Genomic DNA, 16,854 nt, shown 5'->3' on the forward strand with positions numbered 1-16,854 from the left:
AGCTCAAGTCCTGGAACTACCATCAAGTGAATGCTGTGATTTTTTTTTTTTTTTTTAAAGAATTTTACCGACTTTGGATTTGGTAAAAAGGGAATTATAAAAACTAGGGAGTGTAATTAATGACCTTAATAGGATAAATAAGATGTTAAGTATATATTCAGTGTTGTGAATTTCATCAAAGAATGGTGTGAGGTTTTTGTTAGGATCTTCTCTTTTGCTGATCTTTAAAATCAGTCAATGTGGAGTATAGACATGCCTGTTTTCTCTGTTTCATCTAAAACTGGTTTTTGTTAAAGCACACTTTGTATGCTTTCTGGATTTTGCTTAATGTTTTGGGTTTTGTTGAGTGATTGAATCTTATTTATGTTACTGAAATGTAACATTTTTTTTTTGTTAAAATGCCTTGAGGAAAATGTATGTTTCAGATACCATCTGGCTTAGTTTATTGTTTGGAAGTTGTTATTTGAAGGTTACAGTCTGGCATAGTCTTCTTTATTTAAACCACACTTCATGTATTATTCAGGAAAAAAATACAGTGGATAGTGTTCTGTAGAGTAACAGTATTACACTTTGTTATATTCATCAAATTGATTCCTTTCAATACTACATAGGTACAGGTTAACCAATATTACAATTTAATTGTAATTACTAGGTTTTTTTTTTTTTTTCTTTCCACATCCTGCTGTATAAATAGGGAAGGTCTCTACCCTTGATTATATAAAATATGTTCATTTTTCATAGTTGTAGAGAATAGCTACTGTATTCTGTGTCACTTAGCTCCTGTATCAGATTACCCCTTTTAACTTCTCATTAAGGCGTTGGCAACTCAATGGAGAATACAAACTGAAATTCTGGCTCTAATGTTAGTAGAAAATTTGCTGTGACCTGGGCATCTAACTGACAGAAAACTCTGTGCTCTTACCTAAAAACTCAATATTCGGTAATTGTTACAAAATAGGACGGCTTGTTAATTGAAAACTTGAGTTTTGGGAATTCTCTAAATATTGAATGCTATTAACTCTAGGTAGTATATTATTCAAGACAGATGAATCCTATTTCTTTGAATTAATCTCTAATTGGGTCTTGTGCTAATTAATTAGAAGGATTTGGTGTCTATATATTTTTAAAGACAAATATTTTTCCTACATAGATAGTTAAATGTGGTAAGTTAAAATACTTAAATATAAAGTTTACAAGTGAAAATGTGATTAAGGATATATAAAATAAAAATTTTATTGACTAAACAGTAGAGTTATTTGAATAAGGAAGGAAAATTTTTACTTGAAGATAATAAAGCATGGGTACTGGGGGTGGCGAGTCATGATAGGAGTGGTGGCAGTTATCATGCAATTATTTAGCAATTATTTAGAGGGAATATGGAAGTGTCTGGTGTATTATAGAAGATATGCCTGTAGAACTGGAGTGCTTGATCACTTAAATAGCATTTCTGCTTTTCACATCTTCTAAAATAATCTTGCCTTTGTTTTGTAGGCTGCGGAGACTTTTGATGGTGGAAATGGTGAAACTCAAACAACGTCTCCTGCTATTCCTTGGGCTGCCTTTCCTACAGGTATTGGTATCCAGGAATTAGGTTTTTTTTTTCCCCGTGTAACATTTTTGGCTATTCTTTGAAACCCTGTTTCTCACTTTTTCACTTGTCCTTCTCTGATCTGAAAAATGGAGTGATCCAGATTTACTCTTTAGGTTTTTATAATAACAAATTGTGAATTATGTAACACATTTTGTTGAGGCCTGATTCTAAAGATGATATCAGGAACATTAAATGAAGTTAAAATATAATTTACATTTTTCAATTTATCTTGGTTTTTGGAAGGTGAGGTGCCCAATAACTTTTTTAGGTTGTCCAGTTCATTAAAGACTCCTTTTTATAGTCCAAAAATAATTTATCATCTCCAACACATTTAAATTTAGAAGTGTGTTTGCAATAAAATCACTTAAAGGTATTGAAAATTAAAATTGCCTTCTGAAAATTAATTACAAAATCCATTATTGACAGATGTTTCTTGGAAGACCTCATGTTTAATATTAATTTATGTCAAAAGAATATTTTGAGCTTTCAGAGTTTTCTATTAAATCTGTTAAAGTTAGAATATGAAAGTATTTTTCTTCAACGGCTCTGCCTAGACCTCAAATGTTACAGTTGTTTATTGTAAAATATTAATCAAATGCTTATTATGCATTAGGCACTATGGGGATACGGAGATGTATGGAATTTAGTCTAGTCCTTTACTTCAAGGGTAGATAATGTAGGCAAATGGATATTTGCAATATGAAATAGATTTGTCATTTGGTAAGAATGATGATTTTATCATCCATTTATTTAGCAAATTCTTCTTTTCTTTTTTTTTTTTTTTTTGAGACGGAGTCTCGCTCTGTTGCCCAGGCTGGAGTGCAGTGGCCGGATCTCACCTCACTGCAAGCTCCGCCTTCCGGGTTCACGCCATTCTCCTGCCTCAGCCTCCCAAGTGGCTGGGATTACAGGCGCCCGGCACCACGCCCGGCTAGTTTTTTGTATATTTTTAGTAGAGACGGGGTTTCACCGTGTTTGCCAGGATGATCTGGATCTCCTGACCTCGTGATCCGCCCGTCTCGGCCTCCCAGAGTGCTGGGATTACAGGCTTGAGCCACGGCGCCCGGCTGCAAATTCTTATTTTCATACCTGGTCTGAGTCAAGTACTAACCTGGCAGCTGGAAATATATATAGTTGATCTGGTCTCTGAAGGGTGCATATAATTTCCATAGGCAGATATGGGAGAATGAGGAAAGATTTTGAAGAGAGAAAGATAAATGGAACAAAAGTGCAAATGAGAGAAAGGTGATGGCGTTGTTAGGATGCTCATTCTTCTTTGAGGGCTGTTTGTTATTTCCTTTGCTGGGAATTGTCTTTATTGCTTCTCATTGCGTTCATTTCTACTCCCTTACGATACTAACTCCTGTGTTTTAAAAGTATTATTTCTTGCTTTAATTTTTTTTTTCTGGGTCACATTCCCAGCAAACCTTCCAGTGTCTATATGCATCTATTATCTAACTTTCATGTTGGACAGCAAGTTTTGTGTGTTAGCCACTATGTCTGTTTGTCCTGTTGTTATGTCTTAAATATGGGGCATAGTAACTGGCTTATAGTTGGCTCTCAATAAATATTTGTAGGATGAATAAAGAATAAAGTGAATAAGTGAATTAGTAACTGAATGAATGAACAGATTAGGATGGCATTGGAAATGGATAGGGAGAGCTGGGATAGTAGATTATATTTATATAGTGGCTCAGGACTTTTAGTATGCTGTCCTGCATTTGTTTATTGTAAAGTAGGCAGAGCAACTGTACTCTTTGCATTGTGTGGATGACAGAATGGTTTTAAAAAGTTTTATCATTTGATACACATAACTGTGTTTAGGGATGACATGTATTCTTTCAGATTCTTTTTCAGTTCTTTTTCAGTAACTCAGGTTTTTTGGAAAGAGTTATCCACAGGACTGTCTGGATGTGACAGTGAAGGAGTTAAAATTGATTTTTGAGGTTTTACGTCTTGATTCTGAAAGAATGGTGTTACCATGAACAGAAATAGAGAATTTGAGACTTGGTTTGGGACAGATGGGCCTTAATGAATTAATGTTAGACATGTATAATATATTTAAGGGACCTGAAACTCAGAAGAAAGGTTAGGGCTGGAATTCTTGGTTTAGGAGTTTTCCCGTTGATAATGACACTTAAAGCTGTAGCAGATTGCTGGGAGGAGCAGTACATAGATAGAATAAGGTTCAGTAGATTAATTTGGATGTTCTAAGGTGGGGAATAGGAGGAAGTAAAAGAGGTCTGAGAAGTAAGGGGATTTTGGGCCAGTGCTGCAACACAGAAACTAGAAGTAGAAAATTTGAAAGAAGCTATGGGCACTGGTGCCAAAGTCATTAGAGAGGTCAGTGAGATTGGAGGCTGAGAAAAAAACTATAGATGGTCATAAGTGGCTTTTGAGGAATGATTTCAGTAGATTGGAAGTTTAAGGCAAATTGTATTTCTTTACTTTTTATGAAAGCATAAGCAGTCTCTTTTATTATAATAATAAGGTGGCAAAGTTCTAAAGAATTGTATATTATGAGCAAATTAACTCCTGTTCTCTAGGAGTGAACATTATATGTCACATCTGCACATGTCTGTATATTAGTGGGTAAAATTCTCAAACCTTCGTGAAACTGGAATTAAAGGACAAGTCATCTGGCATACACACACACTCACACTCACACACTCTTTTTTCCCTTACTCCCTTTGAAAAATTGGATCTGAAGAATTAACTCTTTCTGGATTTTCACAGTGACTTGCAAAATGGAGAATAAGAAACATGGCTAAGGGCTGAAGTTAAAGACATGGTACATGTTTGCTCAACCAAAGCTGTCTTTTTCCTTTGTTAGTTTGTCTTTCTCTGCCTGGAGAAGTCTGCCTCTGATTCAGGTAGTTGGAAGTTGTTTAGGTGAGTGTGATGTGAACAGCTTACGTAGCATAACAATGTAATCATTTCCACAGTAAAGACCTGAGAAGATAGGAACCCTTAAGAAATCTAAGGCAGATTCTTTTCAGTTTAAGAAAAGAGTAATTTTCTCCTTTTTTTCCCACCTACCTTTATCTTAGCTGTCTATAATCCATATGGAAAATATTTTAGAAAGAGATGATAATTAACCAAGCTTTACCACAACTTAAAATCCAAGAAGAGAACTAAGAAACATTTGGTTTACATTTTTAAAGTTTTTTGGGGAAAATAAAAGTCTTCATTCTTGGGGTTAGGATAAAGGATTTTGTTAAATAGTGAGGTGGGTTTGGTGAGCCTCGTGATTCTACTGCTTCAGGACAGGCGAGTAGGTGGAGGAGGATTTTGTGATAGCAACTGGGATAATTAATGTATTTCTTAAAGTGTCTGTATAGCCTGCAGTTCTGTCAATAGGCTGAGGTACCTCAAGACATGCATCTTACTGTATATTAGCATTATTTACATAGTGAACTCTTAAAATGCTAGCTTATAGGCAATGTTGATGATGAAATTAATGAATTGTCAGTAAGAATAAATGAAATGTGCATGCTGATACTTTGTACAAAGTATTATCTCTCGGCCTGTATCTCCTTAAGTTATAGTATTTAACCTGTAAAATGTGTCTTTATACCCTTGTTATCATAGAAATTGGAGAATGTAAATAAGAGATGAATGAATATGAAATTATCAAGCTCTTTTCCTATTTCGTTTACTCTCCATAAACATGTATAAATTATTACTTTATTTTAGTGAAAGCTATCCAAGGAGAATTGCCTTTCTTTAAGCATTTTCCTCTCTATTTCATAGCCTAACCCTCCACATTGCCTTCCATGCTATTCCGCTTGAAGCCTGTAAGCCAAACTGTGGTCCACATAGTGTTCCCATTGTCTGTTCCTATATTTTTGTCATTGCTCCTGATTGTATTAGTTACCTCATCTTCCATCCACTTACTTGAGTCTTACTTTTCTTTCAAGAAAACGTATGGAGCTGTCACTGACTTTGTTCTGCATCTCATTAACTGCTGCTCCTTCTGAGTTTACCGTTCTTTTATTTCTGTACCAGTTGTTTGGTCCTTAGCATATGCTAATTTGTATTTTTAAAATTTGTGGTAAAACAAATATAACATAAAATTTGCCGTCTTAACTATTTTTAAGTATACAGTTCAGTATTGTATATGTAAAACTGAAACTGTATCTACCAAACAACTCCCAATTGCCCTCTCCCCTCAGACCCTGGCGACTGCGATCCTATTTTCTATGAATTTGACTATTCTAGATACTTCATAAAGTAGAATCATACAGTATTTGTCATTTTGTAACAGGCTTATTTTACTTAGAATAATGTTCTCAAGGTTCACCCATGTGGTAGCATGTATCAGAATTTACTTCCTTTTTAAGCCTGAATAATACTCCATTTTGTTTCTCTGTTCATTTGTTGATGGACACTGGGTTGCTTCTACCTTTGACTATTGTAAATAATGCTGCTATAAACATGGGTGTCTAATTTGTATTTTTAAAATATTTGATCAGTATGACTCCCATCTCTTTATGTCTATGTTAGTCTGAGATTTGGAGGGCAGTGACTGTGTTTTAATAAACCTGTTGAATCCTAGGTGTCTAGCATAGCACAGTGCCTTTTTAATAAACAATGGTTAGTAATCATTTCTTACTGAGTAGAGCAGATTTACTTTGTTAACTCTTCTTATTTTTAATTCTTTGGGGATAATTAGTCTTTCTATCATAAGTTGAAAGAAGGCAAAACCAAACTTGCCTTCAGAAATATGTTAATCTCAGAAATCTTGGCTAATTACTCAAAGGCAGCAAGGCAGCTAAGAACCTTTTTTTTTTTTTTTTTTGGTGCTCAATTAACTTTCCTCGTCATTCTCAATGCAAACATATGACCTGGAAATCATGATTAACAAGAGCAGTCACAGATTTTCTGAAAGAAAGAAGAGCTGTTTTGGTGACCTTTTCTCATCTCTTACTTGGTCCTGCTGTATGCCAGTAGGTAACAATAGAGACTACACTAAATTTTAGTTTAATATATTACAGATCTAGAAGGAATAAGAGTAGTATATAGTTCTTTTGCTTCTTTTTTTCTAACTTATTTTTCTAAACTTTTTTTCCAAAGAAAAATCATTTCCAACTTTGCAGAGCATCTAACATAAGAAAGTTTTTGAGTTGGCTACTCATAGCATTGTATTTTTTTTTTAAATTAGTAAATTTTTTTGGCTAAGAAATCTCTTTAAAAAAAATTATTTTCAAGTAACTGTCTTTTATAAATGTTCATAAGGCTAGTAATGCTCTACTTTTTAGTAAACTAATAAGAGCAGAGACTTTTCAAAATGAATGGCTATCTTCTTATATACAAATATATATGTATATATGTGTATAATAATATAGGCGCATGTATATATATGTATATGTTTGTGCGTGTGTGTATATTCTGATTTCTTCCTTTTCCCTCTCCAATGTAAATTCTCAACCTGTACTGATTTGAAAGGACTATATCATGACTTGACCTTGCAATTTCTAAGAACTGTTAGTCTTAGTTTGGTATTACTACATGTTTTTTATTTTATTTTCTCATTGTAACAGACTCAAAGTTTCAGAATCCATGGAGTTTATTTAAATTAATTATTTGGTTTGTTTGTTCATTTGTTCATTCATTCACTTACTTAGCATACGTTTGAAAATGTACTGTGTTTCAGACACCAAATGCCATGTGCTGTGCACCTTATTTCATTTTCAGTGATGTCATATAAAAGCTGTCATCTAGAAGGACAGGATGTTTCATGAAATGTGTTGTTAATATTGGCAAACACTTTCATCAGTAACTTTAAGTTCAAATCTTTGATAGCAGCTACATGAAAAGAATATTATGTCAGAAAGTGTTGTCATGTTGCCATTGTGTACAATGTGGGTGGTGCTGTTTTAGAGGCAAAGAACTGTTCACTTTTTATGTTTAACTGTATAAATATAAATTGTCTAGAAGGCTCGGTGGGAGGCAAAACCTTGAATAGTGTCCTTTCTAATGTTTCTAAGTTCCTTGTAGCACTACACAGACCACATTAGAATGCATTGACCATCAAAGGGAAAAAACAAGCTATCCAGATAGATACTTTAATCCAAATTAGCTCCTTCCAAACAGCTTATATAGAGGGCAAACTAAACTGTCTGTCACAAGCTGACCCTTTAGAAGGAATAATGGGAATTGGACCAGCAGATGTTGAACCAAATAACTTAGATGTGGTTCACTTTGCATCTGGAGCTATTTGCATACAAAGCCAACAGGAAAGTTCAAACATTTTTCTCAAGACATTGGCAGAGAGAAACCTGCAAGACAGATGCCTTTTTGATTTCATGGTTCAATTTTTCCATTCTCCATTCTGTCCAGGAAAACCTAGGACAACAAATCGGTCATTTTATTAATATCACGTTACTCTCCTTACTAACCCTGTTTTTCCAGTAGAATCTGTGTTACACATCTATGAGAGCTCAGAACCTGAGTCCACAAATTTTTGTTTGAGGAAAAATTGTTTCAGTATTTTTCTTCAGATTAATCTGTAGTTTGTACATAGTAATAATCAATGTTAATCAAATTCATTTGTCTGATTTATATTTGAGGTAAAATTTGAAGGTGACTTATTACATAGTCACATATGTGCCTTATAGTAGGCAATATAGGTAATGCTTAAAAACTTTCCATCTGTCTTTGTATCTACATTAAACATTTTTGTCAGGACATAAACCAGATTTCTATTGAAGTCTAATAATTTCATAGTGTCTTTACAAAGATTATTTGAATAGAAAATTGTCACATACCTTCTTTTTGCTACATCTTGTATTTTCTGTTTAACTCCGAGGTTATTAACTCACCTTCTTTTACTGTGGAGCCAGTTTTTAAAAATGATGCCTAAGATGATAGCTTCTATAAAGCTGTGAATTATTACTGTACATATAGATACTAGTCTTGATGTGAATTTTTCAGTAATTTATTGCAGTTCATGTTTTTATTAATGCATATTATAGGAAGTATACAGTGTTATTTGCTATACTTCTGAAAATTAGGTTTATTATAGTGTGGGTTAGAGTCAAATATCCCTGTTGTGGAGTGAGGAGTTCTGTCTTTGCCTTCAGCTAACTATGTAACTTCTGTGAATCTCAATTAGCAAATCTATAAATTGAAGGACTAGATGATATCTAAATAATTCTATGAGATTTTGAATTCTTAGTTTATTATTTTATTTTATGGTCGTTGTTATCTGTAATATGAGTAGCTTTTACTAGGTGAATTATGGTGCTTGGTTTAACTGTGTGGTATAACTGACAATACTAATCTAATAAATGGCAGTGGTTCTAAAAACAACACAAATATTAATGTGAAGAACTGTAATTCTTAAGAGAAACTTTGTCTTTTTCGGTATCTTTTAACAATCAATTACTGTTCACATTGCTTTTTCTTACAGTATTTTATGGTACCTTTATCTTTTCTATCTGAATCTGAATTTGCTTTTTAAAGACTGTCATGTGCATTTTAGGATATTTTAGGATATATTTAGAGAAAGTAAAATAGTTTAAAAATAGTGCTATAGGGATTTTCTGATACTGCTAAAAAATGAAGGTTGGGGAATGAATATTTTTTCTATAATATGAAGATAGTGCTCTGACTCTTTATCATTATAATCCTAAGTTTGCCCCCCCCACCAAAAAAAAACACCGGAAATAAAACAAAACTTAGATTCTATTTGGCTCAGTAACAGTAGGAATCATTGCCTACCATTCTTACACCAATGTATACAATTCTAATCAGCTCTCCATCTTGAATTACATTTTTTGGCCTCAGAAAAGATACTTTTTATTGTTTTTGAGAGACAGACACATACATACATATATATAGTATAAGAGTGTGAAAGAAAAGGGAAATAATGCGAAAGATAGACAGTGAAAATTTTTCTTTTATCTTAGTTCTCTAGTCTCACTTCTGATGCAACTAGTTTTATAAATTCTTTTTTAACCATCCGAATATCTTCTAGGAATGTGCAATTGTGTGGTGTCTATTTTTTTTAATAGGGATGACAGTGTATTATATATACATAGTAATACTCCCTGCTTTTTTTCCCACAATAATTTGGAGAACTTTCTGTAGAAGTATTTACAGATTTTCCTAATTCATTTTTAGTGGTTGCATAGTACTCTTTTTCATGGATTACTATTACTAATGTAACTAGCTATTTTTACTTTAATTCTTGCTATTACAAACAGACCTGTCTTGTATTTTCAACAAAACTATTTTAATTAGCATGATAATGTATATTGTTTCTGTGACTTGAAAGATTATTTAAAATTAACAGTTTACTTACTAATTTTACTGATATAAACATAGAACAAAACATGCTGTTTAACTCTGAACAGTGTCAGATTTTATGTTTGAGGTCATATATACCTAAGGTCATACATAAGAAAATGTTGGCCACGTTGAAGGTGATAATTTTATGAGTACATTGAAAAAGAAAGTCTTCTTTAGCTAACCATGGGCAAATTCATAGTAGCATGGTTGTTGAAATGGTTGTGTTTTTTAAATGTGTAAAATAACGTTTATTGCAACATTGTTTATAATAGCCTCAAACTAGAAACAACTCAAATATTCATCAAAAGTAGAAAGTTTAATATTTTGGGTTATATATAATAATAATAATATTATATTTATACTATATTATATATTTACATGTAATATATAATATATTCTTATATAAAGATAATAATAATAATTATTTTTTGAGACAGAGTCTCGCTCTGTTGCCCAGGCTGCAGTGCACTGGCACAATCTTGGCTCACTGCAACCTCTACCTCCCGGATTCAAGAGATTTTCCTGCCTCAGCCTCCTGAGTAGCTGGGACTACAGGTGTGTGCCACCATGCCTGGCTAATGTTTTGTAGTTTTAGTAGAGACAGGGTTTCACTGTGTCAACCAGGATGGTCTCCATCTCCTGATCTCATGATCTGCCCACCTCAGCCTCCCAAAGTGCCAGGATTACAGGTGTGAGCCACCCTGCCTGGCTGGATTATATTTATATAATAGAACACCATACACCTGGAAAATTAACAAACTATAGCTACATATGACAACATGGAAGAATCTCATGATCATCTATACTGTCCTCAGAGTACCTTTAAGAGATCAGTACGAAGCCTTAAACTGACAGACTGTTCTATAATGTTAGATTCTATAACACCACATTTTCATAGAATCTGTGAAGTCTTAGAATATCAGTCTCCCCTTGGGTTCTGGAATTCCTCTTGTTCATTAGAATGAGCACTCCATTATTTTGGCCACAGAGCTATACCCAGGACTTCCAACATCTTTTTGTGCCCATTCTCTCCTTGTGATTATCTATACCCAGGACTGCTTCAGAGCAAGCGCCATGTCTGAATCTTCAAAGGGTAGAAGTTGTCATCCTGTTTACTCAGTAGGGATGGCATGGGGAAGGGAGGAGAGAGTAGATTTCATCTAAAATATACTGTGGATGAATAGTGCAATATGAGACTAAGAAAAATTTTTGAATCCGACCTCAGGTGTCTGGTATGGAGGTCACAGACTAAGACTGGACCTGAATCAAACAGAATAACCTCCATCACTCACTTCCTCCCTCCCTTTACCCCTGAGATTCTTGTATTGGACTCTTCGGCCTAGCTGTAGCTGGAAACAGTAAATGCTTCTGCTGTATGAATTTTCAGGTGGCCAGGCAGGGTTGAGGGACTCACAGGAACATGAGACTTACAGGGCCAGTATAACCAGAGGTTCTGACAGGTATGCCCTATGCACACTTGGCTTGATGTCTCCTACTGATGCCCCTAATGAATACTGTTGTTTCTAATGTGTATTTTAAATGAACTTATACTTTGTACTTACTCAGGTTTTCATGTACTTCCTTCCTCTTTGTAAAGGTTGGGCATTTGAGCTTCTTAAACGGTGTCTCTAATTCTTGATGGTATTCTCTTCTGTATTTGTGGTACTTCCTCTTTGTGGCAGGGGGTGTGGGGGAGTGGGAGGGTGCCATGATTTCTTGAGATTCTGGAATCTTCCAACACCTTTTTGTGCCCATTCTCTCCTTGTGATTATCTATTCCATAGCTCACCCATCAGCAATTTCTGTAGTTTCTGAGTTCATTCAAAGTGGGGATCTTTTCAGTTCTCTCCACTTCCCTGGTCACTATCTCAGTCAAAGCCACCATCATGTCTTTCCTAGATGACTGGTGCAGCTTTTTTTTCCTGCATCCACTCTCACTGTCTGGTCCCCTCCACCCGCCCTGCTACCCATGACTCCGTTATTTTAAGCGGCACCAGAGAGGGCTGGGACACAGTGAATGATCAGTAGATGTTGCCTGTTTATGACATTTGATTTTAAAGTGTAGAAATGCTTAGAATTTATTTTTTCGTTTGTTGTGGATTCCTGAATATCAGTAAAACATGATTTGATTATAATTTTGGAGGTTGTAATTTTGACTTATGATATTCCTCTGAATATTTTGTTGTAATTTCTGTATTGGGTACTAAAGATTTGTACCTGTTGTTAGGAATCGCCTGAATAAATTTTACAAACGAATTGCAGTTATAAAATCCTCCATGATTTGGGTATTGCTATTGTGCCTAATCACAGTTTTTTTTAGTCCCAATTCTGGTTTTTGTATCAAAATGGTTATATTGGCTTGCAGCTAGTATGCATTAATTTTTTTCTTATTAAAGCATTGCTGAGGTGATAATCATTTTAATAATGATTTAATAATTTAATAATTTTAAATAATAATTAATAATTCATTAATGAAAATTTCCTTCATTTAAATTAAAATGGAAAATCTTCTAGATTTGTTTTTTTGGAGTGAATGTGTTAAAGGCTAGTTTTATTGTGGACCTCCTCAGATAGATTGTTTTAGTTAATGGACCTTCCCAGGTAATTTTAGAATAAATCACAGAGACTGCCTCTGAAGTACTTAGAACACAAAGATGTTTAGAGATATACTTTGGAACTGTGAATCAATAGGGAAGTTATTACTTAAACTTAATCCTATAGAAAGTTTGCTAAAGATATGAAGAGTTTGATCATTTTGTATCTGTCAAGTCTGAGGTCACAGAAAAGTGGATAAAAGGTGATTTAGCTGGTTTGGAGGAAATTTTAATTCAATGTGGCTGACAATACAGAGTTGACAAAATACTGTAATAAAATATTACACACAATTTGGTTATTAAGAAATGCTTTAGTTTTGTAAATCAACTGTTACTTTTCTTCCTCCATCCCTTAAAAGGTTCCCAATGTTAATTTTTTTTTATTTCAAGGAAACATTTGCTGATAGAATTGTTCATTAAACATGCGAATAAACATTTACTCACCAATTCATTAGGTTCCTAAAGGAGCAACCTTAAAGCAATTTCAACTCTTGGTCTTACTAATCTAAACACAAAGTATTTTGCTTCAGTGGAATATGTTTGATTAAATTTGTGAAATTTACTTCTAATTTTTTAAAAGAAAACCTAGATTCTCATTGGTTATGATCCTGCTTGACATTAGGAGGTAATACTGTTTGCTTTCAACCTTCTATTGTTTGATTTCTCCCCCATTCAACAAATTATTGTATATCAAGCACAGGGGAGACAATCGGGAACGAACAAGACAAACAAGATGTGTGCCTTCATGGCTTTTGCAAACTATTAAGGTACACAGAAATTAAATAATTGTTCAGATGTTTAATTATGACTAGGATACACTTTTAAGGGGAGGTATGGAGTGCCAGAATAGCGTATAATAAAAGGATAGAGAGAGTGAGGTAGGTACTGCATTATTGCTAGGAAGAATATCAGATACAGAAGTGTTTGAGTCCAGATCAGGATTAGCAAGGCAAATGCCTATGATGGTAAGGGAGGCAGGGCTTACCCAAAGCATTACAGCAGAGACAGAGGGAAACAGCATGTTTTCAAGTGTTAACTTTTGGCAGTGTAGCTACAGTCTCAATTTTATATTTGTTTTCTGATTAATTTCTCTTTTATGATCATTATTTTCTATTGTGTATTTTATTGTGTTTATTATATTTTTCCTAATTTTTAAAAATTTTTTATGCTTATCTTATTACTTTTAACCTTTCTTTTCAGACAGAAGTATTCCAGGCTGTAATTTTCCCTCTGATTACTGCTTTAACTGTATCTTGCCAATTTTATTTTTAAATTACAATTTTCAGATGAAGTGATGCTTGAGTTATTTTTAAAAGTATTTGCTAATTTCCAAGTGTGGGGCTTTCTCAGTTGTTTTTATTGTTGTTGTTTTCTAATTTGTTTGCTTTTTATTGTTATTGTTTTCTAATTTGATTGGTTTTTGGCCAGAGAAAGTTATTAGTTTGGAAGTTACGTACTCTGCTTCTTTTCTTTCGGTGGTATCCCTGGAAATTTTCACAAGCATTCTTAACTCACTAAAACCTGAAACTAATTAGTATCTTTAGCCTTCTCTTGAAAAATACAAAGAATATGGAACATTTGAAATGTATTAATTTACTCTTTTGTTATTATGCTATTGTGTAGCATTTTAAATGTGTATATATATAAATATTGTATATGCATATGAAATACATACTTAATACATGCTATATATTACATATAAGTATAGATCTATATTATACATATAACACCACAAGACATTATTATCAGCAGTATTATGCTTGTTTGAAAATGCTTATTCCTGTTAGATAGATTCCTCTGGTTTCTATATTGATATTTATTTCTTTGCTCTGCACAATGTAGATATTACTCCACCATCTTCTGATTTCCATAGTTGTTTTTGGGAAGTTAGTTGATTTCATTAGTTGTTGTTCCCTTGAAGATAATTGCTCTTTTCTTTCTGAATCACTTTATGACTTAATGCTATGTAATTGGTGTTCTATAGTTTTACTGTGATGTACTAAGTAAGGATACCTTATTTTCTTTGATTAGAATTTATTGGGCTTCCACATGTATGGATTGAATCTTTAGATTTAATAAGCCCAAAAAGCTCAACAAATTAATTATGGGAAGTTTTATTACTTCTGAAAATTCTTGGCCATTGTTTTTACCCATGTTGTTGTTGCTCATTCTCTTTCTCCTTCTGGAACTCTAGTTAGTTAAGTAGCTTTTTTTTTTCTTTCTTTCTTTCCTTCCTGCTTCTCTCTTTATTAATATATTCTGCCATTTGATGCTGTAATGTTCTCAAAAGTGAAAAACTATTCATGTGAAAAAGGAAGCATATGGGGATCTTATGTACTAGAATCTGATATTAGTGTGTTTCTACTGCTAAGACATTTGTGCCTTTAATGCACTTCAGAGTATTGTATCATTATTGTAATTTATGCTTATGGCCTACTTAGAAATTTGTGCTTGTATAAAAATTCTTTTTTCTTAGATCCATGACCTATGTAAATAATTTGTGAATTTGTATTCCTTGATTATTTTTAAAGACATTTGGCATCTTTATGTAATTGAATATTGTATGTATGTATATGTTTGTGTATATATAATCATGTAATATATATGATTCTCAGAATTTTTGAGTGATGTTTCTTTAGAAAGAAAGGGAATTATTGTTGGTCATAATAATACTGTTTATAACTTAAACCTGATGTCATTTTGGATTCACTGGGTGTAAACCAAAGAGATATATTTGTTTTCTAGAATCTCTTATAGTAAAGTGAAATAAATTGGCAATCATACTTCACAAGTGCATGAAGAAAATAACTTTTATTTCTCTTAATGGGAAGGATATAAATTATATGAATGGTGGAAAATGTTTCACATTTTCCTATTTCTATCATATACAGTGTGCAGTTCCCTGTGTAACTTATAAATTGATAAAGATCTTGGCTGAGGGGTAGATTGTAATTTATGCCTTACTCAGATTGCTGAGTACTGTTAGGTTCTTGAGTCTGAATCAGCCTTTCAAGGTCTTGGAGCAAATGATGTTTCATTTTCATAACAGGACAGTGATTTTTTATGTTTGAGAGTATAGAAATTTAACTGGTCATTTACTTTAGAAAAACTGTTTATTGTTTTGCCCATGGTAAATATTAGTTAAGATTTTTTGTAGGCTCACAAAAAAATCTAATGTAACAGGATCCGTGCTATAAACCCTGTGTTCATCTGTTGAAAATTATATGTATATTTTTAAAGGTTTATATACAGTTATATGTGTAATTTAGAGAAATTTCAGCTTTTTGTATTAGATTTTAAATTTTTAATTATGTTTTACTTACCCGCTAAGACTTACAGGAATTGAAATTTCAGAGATATGCTATCAGTTTTCCTAAAGGCTAATTGAAGCCATATTTCATAAGCTTATAACTTACAGTGATATATTTACAAGTTTGGTAAGTAATGTTAAATATTTCTCTGCAAGATCACGTAGACTAGACATTAAAATTAACAAATATCTTAGAACTGAAAAAGCATGTGTTCAAATATCGTTTTATAAGAATACACCCAAAACTGACCTTCTTCATAGTATTGAACATTTTAGAGATTTATAAATGACACTGTCACAAAGGGAATTTCTCATACTCATCATGAGTTCTATAGGTACTACCTTAATTAAATTACAGTTTGAGTTTTTTCTTTAATGAGGATAATAAAATTTTGGTATATCAGATGCTCTTTATTTTAAACTTATATTGCCTTTTAGCTAATTCAATTATTTAACTTTTAGCAAAAACTGAATACAACTGCATTTGTTAAGTACTATTATAGGTTGAACATCCCAAATCCAAAAATCCAAACTGTGAAATGCTCCAAAATCCAAAACTTACATGATGCTGAAAGGAAATGCTTATTAGAGAATTTTGGATTTGGGGTTGTCAAATTTGGGATGGTAAATATTCTGAAATCTGAAAATCTCTGGTCTCAAGCATTTTGAGTAAGGAGTACTCAACCTGTAGTCAAATTTTTTCTATTTCTTGCATCAACCTTCCTCCTTTTCTTCACTTTGATCAAGTAGGTCAGATTTAACATCTCATCTGGACTGTTAAAACACTAATTTAACTGGTTTCTTTGCCTTGTAATTCATTCTATGTATGGTTTCCAAAATAATTTTTATATAGTCATCTTTACATAGTAGTTAGTTTAGAACCACCCTATGTTCTTTTGTCTCTCTTTCAAGGGTCATTATGATCTGGTAGTAGCCAGACTCTGTAGACTTTCATTCACTGTTACCCTTGTCATACTAGTGGCGCAGTAAAACTGAAAATTACTTGTACTTCCCGGCACATATTTGCAATTTATTCCTACCTCTGGTTCTTTCTTCTAGTTGTGC

The 16,854-nt window shown here is 33.2% G+C and overlaps 1 protein-coding gene across 8 annotated transcripts in view; it reads left to right on the plus strand.

Annotated features, from left to right (window-relative positions):
* Positions 1 to 16,854, plus strand: part of CCDC91 (coiled-coil domain containing 91) — a 363,292-nt gene that overhangs the window by 63,423 nt on the left and 283,015 nt on the right. For 7 of the 8 annotated variants that reach the window (XM_026457081.1, XM_026457085.1, XM_026457082.1 and 4 more), the window contains one exon: positions 1,492 to 1,570. The exons of the other annotated variant lie outside the window; for it this stretch is intronic. In XM_026457081.1, the coding sequence (XP_026312866.1) occupies positions 1,492 to 1,570 (79 nt within the window). The remainder of the gene's footprint in view (positions 1 to 1,491; positions 1,571 to 16,854) is intronic. 8 annotated transcript variants of the gene reach the window in all.

This window comes from Piliocolobus tephrosceles, chromosome 10, assembly GCF_002776525.5.
Source record: "Piliocolobus tephrosceles isolate RC106 chromosome 10, ASM277652v3, whole genome shotgun sequence".
Classification (NCBI taxonomy): domain Eukaryota; kingdom Metazoa; phylum Chordata; class Mammalia; order Primates; family Cercopithecidae; genus Piliocolobus; species Piliocolobus tephrosceles.